Below are 25083 nucleotides of genomic sequence, written 5' to 3' on the forward strand. Positions count from 1 at the left end.
ATATTGCTAACAACATGTGATGAGAGAGATGGTAAAAACCTTACTGGAGTCAAAGCAGATGCCACCTTCAGTTTCACCTCTGTCCACAATGCCTGTTACCCTGTCACAGAAAGATATTAGATTGGTCTGACATGACTTGTTCTCAACAAATCCCGGTGGACTTTTACATGTCTCCTTGTTATTGTTCAAGTGCTGACAGAGACTTTGGTTGATAATTCTCATTTCATCTTTCTTCTGAGGATAAGGGTTAAGCAACAACGATTCCATAAATCTGCAATTCCCAAGCTCCTTTCACCTCTGCACCCCTCCTGCTCTTTTTTAAAGACAGGCATTCATGTTTCTCCAGTATCTGGCAGATACTACCTGAGTCAACTTTACAGGTACAGATCCAAAGCAGTGCATCCACAGAAGACTTTTTCTGTAAATTTTCCTTGGAAAAAGGGGCAGGTTGGGTATGTAATGTGTTGCTGCAACAGGAGAAAGGAGGTTGTTACCTTGTCTTGGGAAACACGTACCCTTGCCCTTGCACAAGTCTCCCTTGTCATGCTGACAGCAGAATAGAGACTGGTATTAGCATGCACCAGACCTCTTGTCCTACAGTCCTGGCCTGCGGCACTTCCTGCCATTTCAGCCCTTGACAGCAATAAGTAGTTCAGCCAGTGCACCTTAGACCCTATCCGTAGCACCTCAACTATTTTAGTCCTTCCTCCCACTCCACACTTTGTTTTGCCAATATGCCTGTGTCCTGCTCAGCAGCATCTCCAGCTACTCAGTCCTGCTCACCCTATTCCACCCCTGTGCTCAGTAGAGACTGATGTTAAGCTGATGATCTGCACCTTCCCTGACACAACAATTCTCACCCACTCTTCCTTCTCCTCCTCCTCCTTCTCCAGCTCCTCTGAGACGTTTCAACCCTGACTTCCCCCTCCCTCTGGCACCCGCAGCTGTGTCAGTGTATCTTCCACCTCAACAAAGAGCAGTTAATGCCAGGCAGGCAACGAGTTGTGCAATGTTTCAAGATGACAATTTGGGCCATGGAAACCCAGGACATGACCTGAGGCCTGCACTTGTTTCACTTGTAGCAAAGGACAGGCTGGACAGAAGTAGTAGGGAAGCAACCCGCTGGAGGAAGAAGGAGTCTGAAACATGCTCTGGTGTGCCAAGTGGACGTCAACAGCCTTGTGCTGGGAGCAGGCACAAGCTCTAGACTGGAAGAAGCCAAACAGCTGAGACCACTGGAGAAAGGAAGTTCCTCTATAACTACTGAGAGAACAATTAACTGGTATCCTGAGGAAATAGTGCTGTTCCAGGGATGAGCTCTGATGGGCAAAATAGCTTTTTCATGTACTAAATACCATGTGACTCTTCATGGTATTTAGGCACTCCTTCAGTGCGGACAAGGACCCAGATGCTCATCAATTATTGAGCTTGCTTGAAAAGGCATTTAGGAGAGTACACAAGAGGTCAGTTTGCAGCTCTACCTCAATCCCAGCTGGGCTGCTCTTAGAAACCCAGCCAGCGAGAAGGGATGAGAAAGAGGCAAAAAAAAAAAAAAAGAGAAGGAAGTAGAGAGAGAGAGAGAAAACGGAAGAATCTAGTAGAGCCTTCCCTATGCCAAAGGAAATCATGCATGGTACAGGAAAGACCTCCTTGCTGCCTTGTGATATCACTCCTGTAGTATCACCCTCTTCCTTCCTACCTTCTGAGATGAAAACAGTATCTCCTTTTTTCCTCAGGGTGCAGCCTACACCCTCTGAGGCCAGCTTGTAGATTCCGGAGGTGACCTTCGATTGGAGTCAGGTCAAGGCAGGAACAGAGTGTTTCCCCAGCAGCACTGTCAACACATTCTGACCACTCTACTGCCTCAGACCTCCATGGACTTCACAGCTTTACTAACAGCTGCCATGTTTAGTCATTTGGACTATGGACTATGAAACATCCTAGGCTTTTCTGCATCTACTTCCATTTAGGGAAAATGATTGCTCTTACCCCAAATCAGCTGCCAATGTTGAAACTCCCACCTAACAACACACATCTTTACATGAATCTGCAACAGAAGACTGACTCCTGAGCAGAACAAACTCATGCATTGGCTGCAATTCACCATGAATGTTGGCCATGGCCACATCTAATCTTCATTATTGCTTTGGAGATGAAGCACAACTCTCCAGAAAGTCGTATGTCTAGGTGCAGCTCTCTCAGGAAGTCCACTGCTGATACGCATTCAAAATAAGAAAAGGAGAAGAAATCTCAAGGAACAACTGCAATCTCAAGGAACACTCACTCACAATCACTCAGAACTTTTCTATTTGTGAACTAGATTTCCTCAGATGTAAAAAGACACACTATTGAACAAGCATGAAGCTAAAATTTGAACAACCATAGAATTACCCTAGCACTAAAAAGTGTCTCTTTTTATTAAAAAGAGGTAGGTTTTTTCTTTACTATAATATAACTCGAAAAATACTTACTAATGCCACATTCTAAGTGCTTTTATTGGGAAATTTTTGTTATAATTTTGAGCTTTTGAAGGAGTTTTGGGTCAAGCACATACCAAAATAAAAATTTTTGGATCACGATGATCTCCAAAAAGGCAGAGCTTTCTAAGTTATGAGCTTGTGAAGGACTATGATACAATTACAGGCAACAATAGGAGACGTCTGAAGAGTCAAATGCTTACAATCTAGGAAAGAAAGAAAGAAATTCTTTTTTGTCTTTATTAGAAGCCTTTAAAAAGTAGCTACAAGTTTCTCTTTTTCATTAGTGTCTTCATTTAGGATCATATGTACATGCTTTGGAACCTAGGCATACTTTTCCACACACTGGTGCATCAGGTTACAGAACTTGCTGTCAGAGCACAACGTGAGGGACATGGCTTGATGCCGATTGAGGAAAGGACTGAGCATTCGGAATGCTCAGTCCTTTTCTCATTGGAACATTGGATCAGGAACCAATCCTGAAGTTGCAATGGCAATGATTAGAAAGAAGCAAACACAAAGAAACTTGGAGTTACAGGAGTGGTAAAAATTCTTGTGATATGGATTACTAAATCGAGACTGAAAGAAGTGAAGATGGCGTTAGGCAGTGTGCACACACGCATGGAGAAAGAGGTAGTGCTCCACACACACTGCAAGGACCAGTATCTCTAACTCACACATAGAAATACACCCAGGACCAGTACACTTCCACATGTATCATGTTAAGCACAAGTACCCATATGCACACCTACAGCTTTCTGCAGACACCAAACACCACTCAACCTGTCCCCCTCACAGAATAAGACGTGCAAAGTTTGTCTGCCCTGCGGGCACCTCACTGAAGTGTACATCTCCTGGAAACACTGGGGTAACAGTCTAGATTACCACCCAGTACCAACCGCTGCCTGTTCACAGCCATGGTTGAGGTTTGTTTCTGGGCTTACATTTGTGTACTGGGTGTGGTAGCAGACAAAGCCGGAGGCTTGCCTGGATGAGGAGAAGTGTCAAGTAGGACACGAGATTGCTTGCCTCAGACTTTCACACCTGGAATTTTGGCTGCCTGAAATCTTTGGCCATAGAACGCAAGTCTCAGACAGCAGACAACAACAAGATGGTAAAGAGGATGGAAAAACCATCATCCCCAAATCTAAAAACTTCAGGTTTTTTCTCTAAAGATATAATATTGATGGGGAGGCTAGCCCATACATTATGTTTAAGCCATTCCGCAAGTAAATCCTGCCTCTCCTGACTGCCTTGGCCTAAGGGAAACTCTGAAAGAACAGAGGTCTCAACACAAAACTGTGCCAGAAAAGTGCCTGTCTCTAGCACAAAGTTTTCTTTCTTTTCCTGGGCCCCTGGAGACCACAAACTTAAAATATCTGAGGGACAGAGGCCTTGTCCTCTGAATCAAATCACTGGACACTCAGATACTCCACTAGCATTTTTAAACTGTTCTCGGTATCTGTGGAGGACCTGGAATGACAGCCTGGAGATCAAATTCACTTTGCTCTCCAGAGAGCATAAGCAAAAGCAGCCCTACCTTGTTACTGAGAAAATGGGACTTATGTCTTGAACCACTCTGGACTCTCCCACATCATTTACTGCCAATACTAAAACACAATGAACTCATAACCTGCTGTGGAGATGCTGTGCTCCTAGCCATGGACAGAAAAGCCTGTAGCACAGAGCAGAGGTTTCTTAGCAGCTGCAGAAAAAAACACGATTTCTGATCACCAGTGAAAGCCCCCTGATCTGTGTTCACCATGAAGTTACGTGGCAGAGGTGATGGACTGAAGGAGATCTTTAAGATTTAACATGTCTTTCAAAAAGTACTTCTCTGTCACCCCTTTCTCTTGCCACAGCTTAATTTTGGCTGCCCATTTCTTCAAGTGCCTCTTTCTCAGCAGCCATGAAAGCTGGCTTCTGGGCCCTGTGTGAAGGGGAGGGAAGGGAAATTGTCACAGGGACAGCTCTGCCCTCTTCTCCCTCAGCTTCTCATGGGGAGTTTGTGCAAAGATTAAAGATGAAGGAAGGGTGAATTGGTTTATACCACATGCCACCCATCACAGACTGCAGGAGTACTACCAGAAGGACCTAGAGTATCGCCTTTGCCGAGGCAGCTGCACCTTACAATGTTATATTAAAAATCTCTTCTGCAAAACACGTAATAAGCAAAGGACACCTGCCCAAGGCCACAGGTCAGAAGATCATTGATACTTAGCATGGCTTCAGGACAGAAAATTACAAAATGTCAAGACTTTCATTTTTTTCAAGTAAATAAATATGCTGAGAATGGGGGTACAGAGGAAATTTTCATTCTCAAACAATAAATCTGGAACTGATTTACCCCAGAAATATGCCCCTTTGTAAACTATATTATCAAAGACTGAGGATGGAAATCAAAGTAAATACAATTTTGTCTCCTTCCAGTGGATTTAGAAAGGGGATCATCAAAGGAATTTTAGTGAACTGCACCAAAAACGTTTAGGGATTTCTTCTGAATATGGCAAACTGCAACAGGTAAGGGAAAGTGTTATGACCTTTGGTCCGAACTCTTCTTTCATAGCCATGGCTATGGAATAGCCATATGGAGATACTGCACGTATTTCCAGATGACCATGATACAAATGTGAAGGAAAGTGTTGTCTCCACAACATGAAGTATCCCTTTCAGCAACAAGTGCTGATAAAAGCAGTCTGTGTAGATCAGTCCATCCACAAATCAGAAGATTCCTCTTTCTGCAGCTGGATCAGCAGAAAGAAGAAACTCAATCTCATGCACCGCTGCAGCACAAGGGCTTAAAGAGCTCCCCAGGCTGCTGTGCTGCTCCTGCCTTATCGATCAAATCCCATTTCCTGGGACTTCTCCTGCAATAAGCTGTCCACAGCCCTTCAGTCATCTTGCTAAGTAAATCAGAGGCATTGTCCTAACCCAGGTGAAGGTAACTTTTTCTGATTGATCCCCCCTCTTTTGACTTCTTGATTAACAAAGGAATCAACAAATTCCTCAACTTTGATCTGTTGCTTTGTACATTCCACATTTCACAGTTCCCTACCTCCCTGCATCTCCTCCAGTCTGTCTCCCTCAAGACCCTTCAAGTGTGTCTCCCTTGTTCACTGCCTCACCTCCCATTCCTTAGCACTTCTGGTCCTCGCTGTGTGTAAGAGATTGATCCTGCAAGAACACTTTCTCCAGAAGAGAAGACAGAGAAAGAAGGACAAATAGTTTATTAGCCAACAAGGAGGCTCCAGGCACCACAGACGTAAGATTTGCCAAACCTCATAAGATCATTGGTTTTATTTATTTCCCATTCCATATTGTGTATTATTTCAATCTCTCCAAATGCAATAGCAATAAAATTGAAAAACATCCATGGAAACAATTCCAATTAACACAAGGTCAGAAAATGACATTAGAGACCTCCACAGCCCATAAAGAAGAAATAAACCCAACAACTCCCTGTACTACCATTCTCCTTAGAAATAGCCTCAGCAAACAGGCAGGCAGTGCAACTTGTCTTAAAGGTCAGCAACCTTTGTCTGTGTTTTAGCAAGGGCATGGAAGGAAGTATCAATATCTAGCACCCTGGGCCAAAATCACACCACTGGTAAGCTACATTTTTCATTCAATTAACCTAGCTAATTTCAACCCAGGCTGAAGCATAAAACTACAAAACACTCAGGATGCAAAGCCACAGAAGGCTCCAGATTCAGTACCTTCAGCTGCACCAGAAACACAAAATAAGGTAGGCCCACCACTGAAAAAGAGATATACTGTAGGTTCAGTGCATGAGCATTATTCAATGAAACAGTTCAACCTCACTATGACTTTGGCACAGGCTCCTGTACAGTGCTCCGTGGCACTCAGCAGCAAGAGAGCTAATGATTAGCAGCAAGAAGGGCACACAATAAAACAAGTAAAATCAAAACAAAGATGTTTTTAAACAGCTAGGGTGCTATTTCTTGTCCACATGTCTGACACAAAATAGGTGGGACACCCCGGTACCTGGACGTCAGCCATCCAAGCTCCTTTTATAGGAAAACTGGAACATTGTTTGGTGGTTTTCTGAGCCCTTGTGGCCTCTTCCAGCCAAGCCTCAGCCTCCAAAACTACTGAAAAGATGTCCCTCACGCTCACGGAGGTCTTATTGCCCAGACCAGGAGCCCTTGTGCAGATAAGCAATCACCTCAAACTACGCTGTAGCTGAAGCAAGCCGAACGGAAGTGTTAATGGAAGGTGTGTGTCTGACTCAACAATTGAATCCTGGTTATTACAGCCTTCACACCTTCTCTGTTCCCAAGCCTAGGCTGAAACAGGTGAAGAAAACCAGAGGTTTTCAGATCTGCTTCTACACGGGCAACCACCTTCACCTACGAGGAAGCTCTCTGGCAGGCACGCAGGCAGATGAAGGGCGAGCTCATCTACTTTGAAAGACAGCTTTTCACAGCGTCTCTTAGATTTGCTCACGGAAGGCTGGTAATCTGTCTCCTCCTCTTTCTACAGAGGTCAGGGTGATGCCAGAAAATCCTTGAAGCCAGTTCCAGTTTCCAGCGCTGTCATTATTATGCTGCAGGTAGACTGGCCACTTGGCAGTATTCGGTTCACTGCTCTGCAAAGTGCTACAGAAATGGATGACCAGTAACAGCAAAATTCTAAGCAGAAATGACCTTGGTTTAGTCTCTTCCTCAAAATACGAGTTTGTAATCAAGGATGCAGTCAATCTGCTTTCAACACAGATCTCATGAGTTATTTATTTTAACCCTTCCCCTTCCAGTCCCTTCTCCCTTTTTTTGGCTGTTTTCATGTTCTGGCTTTGCTGAGCTTTGCACCACTATCCTGTCCAGCACTATCTGGAGGGACAATGTTGGGAGAGCACAAAAATACTTCCTAGGTACACTCACCTGACATGAAGAACCAGGCAAGGACTGCCATCCCAATCCACCAGAGGACAAAGACGGTGCTTGGGCTCCAGAGAGGCTGGGTTGAGAACGGCAGTATCAATTCTACAGCATCCGTATAACTCAATAACTCAGAATACTCTGGTTTGCAGCAACAGAGCAGCTTCCGGAGCAAGGAAGTGGGAGACGGAGAGGGTGAAAGGAAAAGATGCAAGCTTCGCATGACACCGTAGAGGATCATGTCTAGGTGGCCTGTGAGAGAGGCCTTTCAAGAACAGAACACCTGTTTTTTGCTATAATTCTTAGAAACCATCTTGCAAAGTTGTGATACTGTCTAAATAGTTATCATTAATTCTTGTACCTCGTTCCAATAATTTCTACATTTTTCCTGCCACACGGCTGTGCTCATGCTCGCCATACCCTTCATAAGCCCTCAATGAGGAGAGATAGCAGCTTCAGATTTGTCCAGGATCTCGACCTTGAACTGGTATCCATCCCTAGCTGTTTCCTCAGAGATCAAGGTTTGGTTATGCCTGCAGCATCTGCACAGCTTTGCATTTATCACTGCAGAAACTTCTGGAGCAGAGAGAGATGGTAATTTCCTCTGAAGGAGGTACACTGGCTAAGAGTATGTTCTTTTTTTAATACCAGAATCATCTGGTTCGTGTTTCTGGCTTCCTGAAACACACAGAAATATCCATTTGAATATAAATGAGAGGAGGTCCCTGACATTGCTTCTTTTGCTGCAAATTGCAAAATAGTATTCAAAAATATGAGTACAAAAAACCCAAAAATCAATTTCTACCCGTTTGAAGCAATAAAATATTCTGGAGTGTCTCTTTCCAAACTTCTCGACCTTCTCACAAAAAGTTGGAGTGTCTCAAGGAAAACAAGCACCTCATATGAAAAATGTATTTTAACAGACATACTAATTTTCCATCAAAAAACCTTTCAGAGGATTTTCTGCAAGTTAACTCAATACAAGCTGCTTTTGGGCAGAGTCACTCAAACAGATGTGTTTGTATATGCAGGCCTCTTTCCCAAGGTATACAAATAGGTATTGTAACACATCAGCATCAACGGCGCTTCAGATTACGTATCTTTGAGACAAGCCCCAATGAGCATGATAGATAACTGAGTCTCAGCGAGTGGTTCTTCCAGGATAACAGTCACACTTTCATAATATGAATATCTTCATCATATCCCTTTTGGTGCATTTCTCTAAATGAAATGATACTAAGAGCTTGCCTTCAGGGGACAATTTACCACTAGAAGCTATACCAATTGACAAGTCCTTAGCTTGAAATCTCTCACTGACCTTCCATCATCCCTTTAGAAAAGCTCCACTGCCTTTCACTTCACCTCTGCACAGCTGTAATTGTCTCAGAGCTAGCAACTGAGGTGGGACACAGCACCTAGCACAAGGGCAGAAGGGTAGCACGCATATCTCAAGGACTTGATACATGGGCTTCATTTTCACCTTGCATCCTTGTCTATCTGCTGTGACCCTGGCTGCATTGCAGGCCAAACCAAACAGCAACCCTCATAACATCTTTCTCCTGCTGTTGGGCTCTACAGAAAGATTCAATGGTCCCCAAGGCTCCCTTTCCTCGGTGCCTCCACCTTGATGCTAGAACCAACACCTAATGTCCCCAAATTCTATTTTCAGCCACTGATCCCCAGTTCTGCCCTCCATGGTTCACACCATGCCCCTTCACATGTGTCACTTAGTCTCTGAGGGCTTCTCCTAAACCATGTTCTGACCTCCACACAGGTCCTCCTATGTGGCCCTTAAGCCTCTTCTCAGGGCCCCGCTGCGGTGCCCTCTCCACTGCAGCAGCCCCCAGGGAATGTGTTCATTTCTTGGGGGACAGGTCGTCACTGCAGCTGGCTCCATGCTGCCAAGAGGAGTCTTGGCTGTGGACACACACAGCCTACACAGGACCTCTGGACTGCAGTGCCAACAGAGCAACAGCACTTCTGAAGCAGAGAGGAGACTTTGCTGGGATCCAGGCTTGTCCTCACTTGAGCCTGCTGAAGTTGGTCTTTGCAGGTTGCCTCTGTATCAGAGGAAGCAAAGGTGCTTTTGAGCAGGGGTCTGACTTTTAGTCACTCTGAATTGCCTCCTGCAGCAGACAGTCTCGCCACTGGTCACAGCTCCAACCTTATAAATTTTGCCTAGCTTTCCCCTGTGGTCTCAAGCTCTGAGCCTGCTCAGCAGAAGCGGAGCCAGGCAGCACCCCAGCTGCTGGTGAGGCTTTGTGCTAAGATCCCTCCATCCTGTGAGTCTGTGCTTGGAGGTCCTGTCTTCCTCAGCTCCTCTCATCATCTTCCACAACCTTCTCCTCCTCCCACAACCAATGCACAAAAAACGTCCCCATTTCTGGAGCAGGACTTGAAAACATCTAATCCTCCACTCACATTTCCTTCATTTCAGGTCCTAACTGAAATCACAGGGAATGTTTTTTCTCCCTTACCTACCCTTCTCACTGCCCTCTGTCAGAATTATTCAGCTCTCTGAAGCATTACCAGATACACTATGTAGGAAAGACACGGCAGAAGAAATTAAATAGTATTGTTAGGTATCTATAATTACCCCAAGTCATTTTTTCCACAGTGCAGCAATTTCAAATCTCTCATAGCACTCTCTTTGGAAACCAGATGTTGACCATGTCAGCTGTGTGCTAAGAATGCATTTTCATGAGTTGCGTTTCTTGGAGTTCGCAAAGCGATGGTGGTGGCGGAGGGGTACGCTCCTGGAAAATTCCACCCGCACAGGCGCAGGGCGAGCAGCACAGACACTTGCCTGGCTCTTCAGGGCACGGGGGCCTGCTCAGCCCTCTCCCTCTGTCACAGCACAAACTGGGCCCCCTCCCCTCATGCAGAAGGTAAGGGAAATTTGTTCCATGCTCCTGCTTATAGGAGGGCAGACAGGGCAGCTGAGGGGAGAATGTATCTAGGAGAAAGAGAACTTCCCCCAGGGGTCCTGTGCTGCTCACCTCCAGAGCAACACAGACAAACATGAAACAATGAAAATAAAAAATTTAGTGGATGTCTCTGGTCAGTTCCTCTCCACCTCCCTCCCATTTGGTCTATCCCGTCCCACAGTCCACAACCACAGCAACCAGGCTCCTAGCATGTTCACCAGACAACTGTTTTGCATCTTCTAAAAGAACCCACTGATCCCTGATATTCAATCTAAATGCACTGTTGCTTTACCTCCTACCTCCCCATTACTCTTTAATTACACTCAGTTGGACTGTCTTAAAGAAGTCCTTCCTTTCCTTATTGATTAGTCCCTTCAAACACTTGCAGAAAATTATCATACTCCCTATCTGGAAAAAATATATACTTAGGAAAAATCTATCCTCAGCAACCAGGCAAGGGTCCCCAGCAAGACACAGGCTGTCTGCAGAAAGCAGTTTTTAACTAAAGTTCAAGTAGCATTGCACAGTAAACCCTGGGAATACTTCAGAGTGTTTATTTAAGGCAGGGGACCTCTTAATGGAGAAAGTCCTTCTTGCAGATATCACTAGACTGTACTCTTTTAATCTTTATTTGTAAAACAGTGTCTCCATTAGTCCCAGGCTGGAGCAAGGTGTCTGAGCAATAAGCAGGAAAATATATACACACACAGGACTTACTCTGGGACCAAACACAAAGGACAGAACACGGATGAGAACAACTGTTCAAATACAGACACACATAGCCCTCTGTGGGTATGTTTCTCAGCCATCTCGAAAGCTGAGAACTGAAATAGCAGCCATCTGTAAGAAAAGGGACAAGGCATGAAGCTGGTGCAAACTACAAATGCAGGCTTATCTATACACAGGAGAAGCTCGAGGAATGTGGCTGTCCACAGGTAGCCCCTGTCAGAGGCAGAAAAGCTACAGAAATGAGATGCGGTCATAATCTCAGCAGTCTTTACAAAGCAAACATAATTAAATGCAGCGACGAAGAACTCTGGCCTCGGTGAAAATGAGCACACATCTAAGAAGGAAAGTAAATAGCTCCCACTTCTAAAAAAGAACAAAAGTAAAGCACTGGCCTGAAACAAGTGACCCTGAGCAATCCTGAATTCTTAAAACCCCCAGATGACGCTTGGAGCAAACAGTTAGAGTCGACGTGCAGGAGCTGATCTCAGGCAGCAGAATGCAGAAGAAGGGACTCTTTCTATTATTCCCAGATCTCCCAGCTTGGATGCTGAGACTGTCCTATGACGTTGTTTAGACTGGAAAACTTGCAGCACACCTTTGCTGTCCAGTGCTGCACTCACTGTAAGTTGATTTACCAGAAAACACAATTTCTTCTCAAAAACCACAGGATTACATAATACCAGGGTGGATCTACTGGGAGAACAAAAGGATCTACAGCACATGTTAGCATTAACATTGCAGCGTGCACCTCGTGTTACATGATGGGTGGCAAGCTGCCCTGCTGCACAGTTTTCCCAGTCTCTTAAGGGCCAGCCCTGCATGCTCCAACACTGGCCAAAATGGTGTTCTGGTTAAGCTTTACAAAAAATAATTTTTCAAAGCCAGGTCTGAACAATACCGAAAAGAAAAAAAATATAAAGGTATTGCTTCAATCTAAACCCAGGTTTGTTTGCTTTTTTGAATTTTTCACTAATCAAACTCATCCATTCAACACACACATGAAAATCACGTTCTTTATTGGATATGATTAATAAAAGTGGTGAACATTTGGATCCAAACAAACATCTGCAGAGACAGTTAGAGTACTCACTGGCAAAAGAGTTTCAATTAAAAAAGAAAAAAAAAAAAAAATCCCAGTCTCAAGGGCTAGACCTCTCTCCAGAGAGGTGAGAGAGACCATGGTTTAAATCTCTATTCTGACGCAAGCAGAAGGGATCTGAATGCAGTTTTCCCATTGCCTAGGAATCTGTCCTTACCGTCTGGCTAACAAGGCTCTGGGATCTGGGGGAAGATGCTACCATTTCCTCCTCCATATTGCCTCTGTGAATGGTATCTAAAGGCTTTTGTGAGTCTACATGAAAACACCAAAATGTCAGTTTTCATTTACAGCTGGAACATAGAAGTTCCAAAATAAATCCTCCATATCTGACCAAAATTAATGAATATTGTCGTTGATCCTGACCTATGTTTTTTTCACAGACTTATTTATTCCTCCTACCATATTTCTGAGGCTCGGGCATTATCATTTGGAAAGAGAAGGACACAGGCCTTATCACTCCTGGTTTTTAATGATTCATGTCATTTTCCCCCAAAACAGACTTTGGGGACAAAATTGGCCAGATTCCAACTAAAAATTCCTTGCCTGCTTCCTTTTGAAACTCTTCTTTCTTACCCTACGTGGCTGTGCAGTGCTGATTTGCATCATTAAACAGCCTAACCCCATTCCACCACACCAGTGGCCAAACGTTACTCACAGTGAAATGTTGCCTGTATGTTAATTTTGCAAAGTGCTTAGGCTCCTTCTCGAAGGAAGGAAGAACAGAATGTAAGTCATTATCATGTACAGGAACTGAGGAAATAAACCTAAGGGAAACAAGCACCAGAAACTGTCACACAAAATGCAGACCAAGTCGAAAGCTTAAACAGGAACAAGAAAAAGGCTGTCAAACAATCTTCCAGGCTTGGCATGGTGGGAGACGTTGCAGAATGCAGCTAACCCAGCAGAAGGAAATTAAATAAGCCTGGTAAACTGCTGACTCAGCAGAAGATAGAACAACCTCCAGCACATTTTAGAAATAAAGCCAGGTCAGTAAATGCCAGAGCCTTTCACGAGGGAGAAAGGCCAAAGGATAGTGACAGAAACTCAGACGCCACTACGAGGCAACGGAAGAGTGAGTGCCGGAATCTAACGTTACCAAAGGCAGTCTGAAAAATTACAGACTCGGGGAAAACGCAGTTCAGGCAGAGGGAAAACAAACGACGCTGAACATATTGTACGCTCAAATCGATGACACTAAATGCATGCCAGAGCTCGTGAGCAGCAAGAGTAACTCAAGCACACAGCAGCTCCAGTGCAACCATAGTTTTAACACTGAGGTAACTTTGAAAAGCAATGGAGAAGTTAAGACATAACAGTGCGGAGAAAACCACAGGGGAAAAAGACTGTCCTGGTCTAGTAAAAGTTACTGCCAAGATGCTGGTCAGCATCAAGCCAAGTCAACCGCACACAACCAGGATTCAAACCCAAAGCAAGGAACGTGTGAGAACTAAGCACAGAAACACTGACCAAAATCAACACCAGAAGAGAGAAATCAAGCCAAAGACACAACAAACAAGCTATTCCTTACTGAAAGAGTCTGAGCAAATTCATACTAAGAAAAATTTATTTCAAATGCATTCAGAAGCTAATGTGGCCAGACCTCTACTCCAGGAGAAGGAAACTGTCAAAACTATAGCAAAAAAAAACTTGGGAAGAGGAGGAAGAAAAGAAAGAAAAACAGAACCAAAAGAAAAAGGTGAAAGAAAGAAAAATATAGGGTCCTATCAGATAAGGGCAGAGCAGCATCTCCCTTCTCTCAAGTCCCATGGAAGGAAAAAAGAGCCTGCAGTGAATAACATTCGAAAATGTAAAAATAGAAAAAGCAAAGGATTTACAGGCCAAGCAAAGATGTCGTCAACATGAGACAGAGTCTCAAGCAAATGCAACCGAGCAGATGAAAACACAGCCTCGGGCACGGGCATTCACTGAAGCTTCAGCAGAAGCCGTGCTAGCAATTTCTCCTAACAGTTTTGTTGGCTGCTTCCTCTCTGCCCTCATCTCTTCATGAGTTTCAAATCTTAAAGCCGCCAAAATTCTCATGCTTTCCTCAGCTGTCTTTTCATTGCATAGTCTGGCCATCTAAAGCAACGGGAAGTAAACCGCCTCTTCTGATGGCACTGGGGCATCCTGCATGGTTTCTGGCTGCTACAGACTCCCTGAAGTGATTTCCAGTATGTGACTGGGGACAAAGCAGGGGAAAGTGAAGTTTGTTGTGCCGTGTATCCGTCCAGTGTTGTAGGACACACAACCTGCCCGTGTCACTCCTGAGCAGAGTACTGCTGGAGCAATTATTGTTGGGCTGATAAAGAGTCAGTTCACTTGTAAATGGAGTTTGGGGAAAAAGTCATTCTTGTTCTCAGATTGAAGTTAGAGAAGAGTTTTGGCCTGAAGAGAGGGCAAGGGAGGGTATTCTTAGAATGTCAGCATGTATCACTAAGACTTTTCACAATGACATGCTTTGCTTAAAAATGGCAATGCACAAAATGAAAGCTTTAGAAAATTTCATTTTCACATGACATTTTTCTGTCAACACTGGTCTATCTTAAAAAATGGCTTTACTATATTTAAATTACTTGAGTATTTTTTTTTCAGGTCAGAAAAACATTTTGAATGGACACCAAAAAAATATTGATTTGTTTTCATTCACCAAATAATACAAAACAACAGCTATGGTTTTTTTCTTTCATTCCTAATCGAATCAAATCCCCCTTCCTGTTTTTTTTGAGGATGTTGTGGACTGATAAGGGTGATAGGATGGATCCTTGATACTGTGTTATAATAGGAATATTTAACTACTGTACCCACGCTTGAAAGCTCATCTTCCCGCAGTAGCTCAGCTATCACCTGAATTAAGATATGGATGTTTATGGTCAACATGCTGGAATAACACATTCCCACAATCAATGAAATGCTCATGATGAAAAGGACACAAATACACAGCAACATCTGACATGTCATGGAAACCTCCAGCCTTGCTGGTGGCAAGCAGGAGGGTTTTTGAACAGAAGCAGTGTGGCTGTGGCACCAGTGCACCAGCCCTTCACTAAAAGGTGGTACTGCCTCGCAAGACATAGCCTTGCCACATGTTTTTTTTGGTTCTCTGTAAAGTTAGGATTATCCCCTCAGATCTTAAGAAGGCTGGAAATTTTCCAGCAGTACTGGGCATTTTTGAGTTGTTGCACCTTCTCAGCCACAGCTCTCCAAGCACGCAAAGGCACCTTTACTGCTTTTTCCCCATCTGCCCTTCACATTCTCAATGAGGCCCCATAAGCTTGCACAAAGATGGTTATAATTCTCCGCTGCCAATCAAAACCTTCACAAGAGTTAGCCAGTTGGTATGTAAAGCCTGCTGCCTACCATGCTGACTAATGTTGTCTGATTGTTCCCTTGTACTCCCCCGTTGGTCCATCTGTACCCATCTGCTTGCCTTTTGTCTTCTAATTAAAGTGTAACCACTTTGGGGTAGGAGCCACCTTTCTGGTTAGCGTTCACACTGATCCCTGCAGAGCAGAGTCCCAAGTCCATAACTGGGTGCTGGAGACAGCAATGATGATGTGCAAGAGGTGACTGCGTGTACATGCGGCAAGGGGGAACAGTGACCCTCCTCACTGTGTGGCATGGGCGAGTCAGCTGGAAGAAGGCCCCAGACTAGAGCTCTCATCCAGAAGGCAATCAAGGCAAGAGTAGTCTTCTCTCATGACTAGATGGTGTTACCACACTAGTACACTGGGCACAGTCCTCAAGGTTGTCCTGTCCAAGGAGTCAGGTTGGCAACCCCAGTAAGGTCAGATGGCTACTACCCACCCTCATCAGCTACACCAGCACGGCAATAGTAAGAGGCATTCTAACTACGGCCTGGGCTTAATAGAGATCTTCAGATTTCCAATATCTGATTTGCATTAGAGGACAAGGTCTCTCCAAGAAGCTGCCACTGCTTCAATGTAAGAATTCCCTCTGGTAGCCAAGGAGTAGAGCCTGGTGGAGAATAGCCAGAGTGTTTTTCTGCAGGCTCATGAATCATACAAATACACTCCAAAATTCGAGCAAATGAAGTCAGGAACCAGTTCAGCGAGAGGCAAAGAAAGCAAACAGCTTATACTGACATAATATACGGTGGTCAGGAGGAGACACCTAGCTAGTGTCCTTTTTGGTCAAAGAGATGGACTAGCTCATTATTGCAGCATGCAATCTAATCTAATTGTCTGATACGATCAGTCAGCAAAGATACCATTTGATCAGCATGTCCACAAGATTCACGTAGGAGGATCTTTCAGAAAGATTGTTGCATTTATTGCCTGATAAGGAAAGCTTTGTGTGGCACTTGCATCTGCCCTTCTCCTTAGGAGTCAGTGTAGGATTAACATGGCCATAATTAGCCACAAATACATACAGTTACATCCTGGACAACTGCGAGAAGCCAGGCCAAATCCTGACGGTGGATGCAGCATAGGTGCACAAATAAAGCCATCTGGTTGTCTGATTGAATCAGGGTCATCAACAGAGCCATCAGATGTGACCTAGATCAGGTATCTAAGGGACACTCGGGAGTGGGGTATCCATAAAATATGTATTCTTTGATGCAAGTCTGCTGACTAATGAGAAGTAAGGGGTTTGGGAAATTATAGTCTCTTACAGAAATGTCCAGAAAGAACACTTTACAAATAAGGGGGGCAAATGCATTTACAGACTCTCATTCTAATTTCAGCCATATGTGCTTAAATCCAGAACGGTTCATCTGCCCTAAATGAAGCTATATCCTTCTAAAAACTGGTTCTATGGGAACAGAATCAGTCAGTTAGTCTGAGTAGGTTTAAACAAACTCCTGTGCCATTTCTCCTCAGGGACAATGAGTCATAAATCCCCATGTACACAGGGAAATTAGCAAAACAAGACTGATTGGCAAAAACAATCCAATCTTGTCTCACCATAAAAGGAGTCAGTAGGATAAAAAATATATCCTTTCTGAAGTCCCTGGAGGTGCTGTCAAGGTGCCAGAACTCCACACACAGAGCAAAACCTGACCAAAGGCAATAACTTCCACCCAGGGAGGCAAGCATACCTGTTCATGCATGTGTAAGTGATCAGAAAGGCTTGTTCAGGTGGGGCACCAGACAACACAAGCAGGAAACTGTCTCAAATGATCTAGTCATCTTCCAAAGCCAGGGGAGGGCCTTCAGAGAAGATGCTTGGATTTGTACAGCTGCAGGTTTCACCTCACAACCCTACATTCTTGTTCCTCTCTTATTTTTAAAGACACTTCTTCAGAAATTAAAGAAAGAATCTAAATCCTTCCTTCTGCTGGGAAACATAACAGGTACATGATTCATATTGGTTCTTCACGGAGTGGCCAGTATCATACCCTTACTAAAAGCCAAGAATACTGATCAGATTTTCAGTCCTCTTCTCTCCTCCCCTGTTATTTCTGCCACTGGGATATTAAAGCACACAAAGAAATGCAATGAATGTTTCTTCTAATGCACAAAAAGACTTCAGAACAGGCCTGAAGGCTGCATCATTATCAAAGCTACAGCCTCCTCAGCGTCTCCGTGGTGTTCATCAGCCCTCCAAAGCTGCAGACTCTCCAGGGGGTGACAAGTGCCTCCATAAGGGCTTTTGTTTGCAGCCATCCATAATAGCCTTCATGCACCAACTGCCTGCTCATACGAAAGGTACGTGGTAGAAGCTTGCAGAAATTATGTCCTCACTGGACCAGGCTTGAAGTTTTTGCTGACCAGCTTGTCCATAACCCAGTTTTAACTTCCTATCAAGTAAGTGGTCTCATGAGACACTCTTCAGGTTCATCTTCTCCATCTAATCACAGAAACGTAGGCTGGCAGAGAACCGCAAGAGATCACTTACTGCATCTACCAGCTCTGAGGCAGGACAAGATAGATTTAGACTCAGTGCTGGTGGATATTTTTCTATGTGTCCTCTAGCAAATGAGCCTCACCAGCAAATGAGCCTCACCATGTCTCACCATGCTAACAATTAGACAGCTCCCTATATATCTAACCAAAATATTTCTGCTTGAAAATTTACCAAGATTTCTTCTTCTTTCTGCTTACCATGGACATGAAAAGCAAGTGACCATAATGTCCTTTTTTCAACACTGATTTAGATGTCCAAAGACTTATCTCTTTCTCTTTCCTCTTTTTTTAGATAAAACAAACCTCATTTTTCCATTTTTCTTTTCTAAGTCCTTCATTCCTTTCTGTAGCTCCTTCCCACAACCTGAGAGAACCTTTCCCAAGCATGGGTGGGCATGACACTGCTCTGTCCCAAACAGGGGACAATGTCACACAAGTTCGCTAACTCATCTGTGGATTACGATTGAGGCTGAACTCATCTCTGGAAAGTCCATGTGGCAGAGCAGTGGGACCATTCCTCACTTTATTTCAGCATTAGAGAGTACTGGAAGCCTACAGTTTGCGTGTCACAGCAAATGGCCCCACTCCCAGGGAGCACTAATGTGTGCAATGGTGTAGGGGAACAGGCTAAGAGCAGCCTGCCCAGGAATTTGTAATCATGGCCACATCGACGGCGAGAGGAAGCAGAACAGATGCTGCTAATTGATTTTCAAGAGTTCAGAAGTCAAACACTGATAATTATAGGAGCAGCAGCAGGCAAACATTTTATCTGCTGAGGGGGGTGAGGGTTGATAGGGGCAGAGGATTAGCACATGCAGCAGGGAGAATGAATCTTTCAGCATCAGTTTCCCATCTGCTCCCCTCTAAAATGGCTTGTAGTGTCACCCTGGCCAAATCCATCACCTGGGGCTTTGCTCGTCCAGCCAGGAGCAGGGGTTATTGAAGCATGCCTGGTAAGAGATGCCCCAGGGAGCCTGCAATCAAAGGGCTCTATGGGGTGGCACGAGAGGTTGCTGTCATGAGCTGCATGGAAAGGTGCTCTGAATCCCCAGTGACACACCTAAGGGAAGAGGCAGAGAAGCATCAGCAAAAGGCAGAGGCTGAGAACAACCTTGTGATAGAAGTTATGCAAAACTCCTAGAAATTAAAGACATTAAAGAGAAAGAATCCCAAACAGGGCCTCACAGATAGCAATGTTTGTCATCCCCAGGTTTGCTGGAGGAAAGTGAAGCAGTAAACAGGAGGAACTGGGAGCTAATGGGACAGAGCAGCTGTGCCCTGCCTCAGCAGGGAAGGTGGACGTGAGCAAGAGCTGGAGAGCAGCACTTGCCAGCTCTTACAAAGGGATCATGAACCCAGAAATAAGTCCTCATCATATGTGGGATTATAGGAGAGCAGACGAGAAAGGCGATCAGTAAAGTAAAGAAAAAGCCTGGGTGAAAACTCTTCCCACATAAAAACATCACAACTCACAGATACAAAACCTAGCGTAGTACCGATCCTCTGGCTCGCCTTGTGAGACCTCTGGCCCCAACTCGTCTCTGCCTTGAGGCAGGGCCCTTCATGGGGAATAAGGGCGGACCTCCTTCACTACCTCCAGATGCATACCTGCTCCTCTGCGATACCTACAACGGGCATCAAAGCATCCAAAACACACCTAGGCTGTCAGGCCAGCGAAGCAAAGAGCTCTACTAACTAGGTAATTAAAAGGTAGAGAGGGAAGGCATGCAGCCTTCTGCCCCTAAGGAGCGGAGAACAGAGAAGTGAACGAAATGCAGTGCATTTGCTTATCACAAGAGAAATCATTACTTATGGCTACAAGAGCAGAAGAGCTCATATTACTGCCCCTTTCTAGAAAGCAGGTGTTCTACGTGTTCTAGAAAGCAGATGTGCTACGTGTTCTTTCATGACTGTCAGCCCTACAAGGCTTCAGTCTGTCTGAAGGACGCAGGAGGAGATGTATCATCATCAGAGTCTGGGGACAGCTGTAGCTCTTCTGGAAAATGAATTCTGTTCTGAAATAACTGGTGAAGTTTTGAAGATATTCCTTCCCAAATTGGAATGAAAAATCAAAATCTCAAAAAATTTCACAGACCTGAAATCCTGAAACAGTTCAGCCACTGCCTGCATCTTTGCTGCTCAGAAAATGGAAGGCTTCGCACCTGTTTTAAAACATTTCTTTATATATATATCCATACCCCATGAGATGTACTCCTCACAATCTATTTGCCATCTTTCAAGAATCAACTGCACCAAGCTGTACAGAGCAGCAAACTGTGTCACTAAATCCAGAGAAGACTAATAAAAATGATCAGAAGACTAAAAAACATGACCTACCAGGAGAGACTGAACAAATTCTTGTTTAATCTACAGCAGAGACAACTGGGAGACAACAAGATAGAGGCCTTCAAACATACAAAGAGGAAGATAAAAAGAGGAAGAGAATAAACAGCTCTCTATGTCTACTCAGGAGATGCCAAGTAGTAATGGGCTTAAACTGCAGTCAGGGAAATGTAGGATAGACATTAGAAAAACTTTCCAGAGTAAGGAGAAAGAAGCCATGGAAGAGATAGCCTCAGGATTTCATGGAGTTTCTAGCATCGAAGGACTCTCAGAACAGGTGAGACAAACATCTGTCAGGAATAATTTCAGTCTAATTGATCCTTCCCTTGGGCACAGGGAGGGACTAAATGACCTCTTGATGTTCCTTCCAGGCACAGCATCTGATTATGGATAAAAGTGTGCAGCGCTGTAATTAAAGACTAAGCTGTAGTGAACACATACAAGTGGACTGAATCAGTGTTTCCCAAGCAGCCTTTCATCTCTCGTCTCCTGCACTTTGCACAGTTTCTTCTATATATTGCCTAGAAGTTGCCAGGACAAAGCACCTTGCTAATTTAGCAAAAAATTAGCAAGAGTTTGGACGATTTTACACTGCAAGGCAATGCACTTACAAAGGTATTGAGATTGTGTGCTAATAATATATGAATAATTCATGGCTTGTATCGTGGCATTGCCTGGGAGCTGCTGTTAAAGGCCAGCAGCACTCTGCTTTGCCTGACTCTCTGCAAATGCAAAACAAAATTATGATTTTTGCCACCAAGAGCTCTGTTTCACACTTATATTTTAATGTTTGCATTTCCGCTGAATGGAGAAAATTAAGACACAGAGTATGAGGTTCCAGGTAAGAAAGGTATTTGTCTGTGATCAGAGCATGCTGGAGATTAATTCTGCATTTTCCAGGAAGAATCTACCAGTGTAAAATTCAAACAGCTCAGAGTTTGGTTATAATGATCTGATCTTCCCACTGAGTGAGACACTCACTTCAAGGTAAAACATTTGTGTTCAGGAAGCACTATGGGCTTTTCATACCACTAATACCATAGTTCATGACAGTCTCTTTTCAATCCAGCCCCAGTTCCTATCAAACAAAGAACTGTTCTGGTTTAATGGATGCCAAGTAGTCTGCACAGACAGGAAGGCTCAGGCAGGTCCCAGGTCTAACCCCAACACTCCAGCTCACCATCATCTCTTCCACTAATTGTCTGGTTCATTTGAGAGACCACGGATACGCTCTCAGAGACTGAACAACCACTCTTACCACTCATGGAAGCCGCCAAGCCCTCACTGAGGGTGCGACAGGGTAATGCATGTGACAAGCAAAATAAAAACAGGACTGCATTTAGCTGTGCCTCCCCAGAGCCTGCAAACCATCCCAGCCACAGATCCCCCACAGCCAGCCCTGCTAATAATCCCTAGCAGGATTCATGCTGCTACTGCTTTGTTCTCCTGCTCTGATGATTGAGTGTTCTTCTGTGAGAGCAAATTTGGTGCAAGCCGGGAACAAATCCTCCTGGATTTTGCCTGGTAGACTTCAGTGAAGTTGTGTGATGGACAGAGCCTGACGTGAGGTCTCCACAGCCTGAGCCTTGCCTGCCCACCTCCTATGCGATATCCAGCCAGCCTGCCTCCAAACATGTCCAAGAGCTGTCCACGCATGCTGATGCCATGCCATACGTTTCCTCACACTCCTGTCCCACTGAGACCTCTGCTGACTTTCCCAGACCATACACTCTCATCTGGTCTGCACAGCACCAAGACCACGAGGTAGACAGGTCTTACTGAAAACCAGGCACAAGCTGGGGCCTTTAACCCTCTCCCCAAACTCCTGCAACTACTGTAAGTCTTAGTGCCTGCCAGGCACTAATACAACGGCTCTTCTGCCTCCTTCAAAAGTTGTTCCTCCAGCCCTCTTCTGAATGCAATTCTCCTGACAGCTCCCTTTTTCATTCTCATTTCTCCATTAATTTCTGCCTGGCTTTAGCCATGCAGGCCACTTGCAAGTCCATGCAGAGACAAGCAGACAAGGAGAGAAGGTTTTCTGTGTGTGGTGGGGCAAAGGGGCATTTTCCTAAGTCATACACATGATCATATTCAGATCAAGCTCTGCTTCATATCTATTGAGTGATCTGCTGAATTCTCTTTGCTTTCGTTCTGAGTTCTCAACCCCATCACTTTTTTATATCTTACTTTCTTAGCCCTCAAACTACCCCCTCTCCTTCAATTCAAACCCTCTGGGAGGGCTTGCTCTGAGCCTGGACCAATGACATTTGTGTGGGAGGTGAAATGAACCAAAGCTTTGCACTAACACAGAAATCCACACCATTTCTAAAATGGTGCTTCGGGTTACATGCAAATTATTCAGAAATATGCAAATTTGGGTCTTTGAACAACTCGATATGATCTCACGTATACATCCTACTTAATGCACCATCCCGTTGCAAATGACACTGGCCAGATATATCAAGCACAGCTAACACTGGCACATATTACTAAGTGTGGCTGTAGCTCAATCACAGTCATTTAGTATACAGAACTTCACTGCCTTCAAGCCATGCAGAGAAATATTTTCTGTCTCTGCCACTGAAACCCATGGATGCACAGAGGAGGTCTCTTCTCTGAAAGGCAGGAAAACTTATGTTCAGCGATTACAGAAGGGAAGCTGATGAATTTTTTATGCACACTAATGGAAGAATGTAATGTCATCCTGCATGGAGAAGACAGTAACATGGGTATTGGAGATACCAGTGGTCCAGGATGCAAGGAGGAGATTGCCAGGCCCTGATAAGAAGGACAGAAAGGCGGGGAGCGGGGGGAGGAAATTATTTGCCTAGTGCCTTCCTCCATCGTCCTCCCTAACACAGTTCGAGAATTATCAAACATGTCCTACCCTCTCCCATTTCCTCTCCTTGGTCAGAAGGATGATCACCAGCTTGGGATGCATCTGGTATCCGTCTTCACTGAACGACAAATTCCTTCCTTCAAAAGTGACATTGATCAGGTACCTGCAGGAGAGAGAAAACAGCAAGGAGCATGTTAAAGCTTGGGAACCGAACCCGAAATGAGAGCCTGCACCCCCTCTGCAGCTTATGCTGGGATGGTAGGAGCACAGCGCAAACAATGGAAAATCCAAGAGGAAGGGAGTGGGAGAAATAGGACAAGTACTCCAGGAATTGTGACAATCAGGCACGGTAAGGCAATTTCCCATGTTTTGTGACTGAGATAGAGAAGCGATGTCGCACGTTGGCTCTCAGTGAATTCCTGAAAGTACACATAAGAGTCACACGCACACGCATGTGCCCACAGTCCTTGATCTCCCCTTCCCACAAAGGGCAGAGGGATCCATAGCAATTAGCCGTGTAAACACGCTCCACAGCCTACACTTTGCTCACTCTCCAAAGGGGATTTCACATGTCATTTAAGGACAGTAATGGCCTACAGGTGAAGCGGTGAAGACAGCCTTCCCCCAGCCCAAACATTGAGGCGGCGATCAGGGAAGCTGCAGAGAGCAGAGCAAGGAGCAGCACACTTGCGAGAAGCTCCGTCGCTGTCAGAGCCAGCACGGCTTGCGGGGCCAAGAGCAGCCATCCGAAGCAACTTGGGAAGAGGAACAGTGGATGCTGAGATAGCCTGATGAAAGTCCTTTTCCCTAGGAACAGAGTCATGCCTTACACCTGGCAAGATGGAACTAAAGGGTGATCAGCCCTGCAAATCCCCACAGCCAACATTAATGATTCTCTTTGTCTGGAAAGGCCTTGTCACTTCTGCGCAAGGACCCCCTGCTTTGGGGCATCTCATGTCAGCTGTACAAATGGACTATTAAACAGTCCAGGCTTCAATCTTATTTATCCTAAGGCCTCTTCACTCAGCTCTGGCAGTGGTGAAGACCTTTAAGTGGACCGAGATTACAGCTACACTCATTTCAAGGCCTTTCTGCATCGTGAGAGCATGTTAAAGTGGTGTTGCTGTAAATGAGAATCGGGTCTATTATTTTCTTAACTGTCACACTGTCCAGAATGACACTGTGGGAAGAGGAGGAGGCAAATACACATTTCACAGTTCAGTGGCTTATACGACATCTCTGTGGTACTCTGACAGTTTCCCCTGTTCATGTATTTCACTTCAATTCGCAATCCTGTTACATGAAGTAGATTTTGCCTTTACACACCTGCTCTGGCACCAGTAGCATCACGGCACTGTGAGAGGCAGAGGTGACCAAGCTGCCTGCAGGGCTACCCTTGGGACTCTGCCCTCCCGTGCTTTGCCCAGCTCTCCTATGAATTACACAAGCAACATCTCCATTACAGACATGAGAAGTTCTTCTGCTCTATTACACCATGACACCGGGAAACATTTCCTGATATTCAGCTTCAGTTCGTTCCTTTTGAACTCAATTTGAAGCAATTTCAAGAAAAAAAGGGGAAGAAAACCCTGTTCTTTCAGTCCGTTCACACTCTCCCACTATCTGCACACAGAGAACTCCCTGCTAATTTAATGAACGCATTGGTAACAGGGAAACATCTTCAAACAAATAAAAAAGAAAGTGATGATTTTAGCTGCTTCCTTTTCCCAAACTTTTTCATCCTAACTTCATTAATCAACTAAATCCCTCCATTAATTCCCCATTACCACGCGCAATCAGCAATTATGTTTACTTCTAAAGGAAATTCCATGCTTGCTCCATGTTGTGACCTTCAGGGGACATGCCAGCGTAGGAAACACAGCCATAAGGGTGCCCAATGTGAA

At 44.7% G+C, this 25083-nt stretch overlaps 1 protein-coding gene across 1 annotated transcript in view; it reads right to left on the reverse strand.

The window, feature by feature from the left end:
* The window catches only part of GRIN2B (glutamate ionotropic receptor NMDA type subunit 2B), a 174626-nt gene that overhangs the window by 56816 nt on the left and 92727 nt on the right, over positions 1 to 25083 (reverse strand). The window contains 1 exon segment of the mRNA XM_086610115.1: positions 23228 to 23342. Coding sequence (XP_086466241.1) covers positions 23228 to 23342 — 115 coding nt within the window.

Source organism: Tauraco erythrolophus, chromosome 4 (genome assembly GCF_009769465.1).
Source record: "Tauraco erythrolophus isolate bTauEry1 chromosome 4, bTauEry1.pri, whole genome shotgun sequence".
NCBI classification, from domain to species: Eukaryota; Metazoa; Chordata; class Aves; order Musophagiformes; family Musophagidae; genus Tauraco; species Tauraco erythrolophus.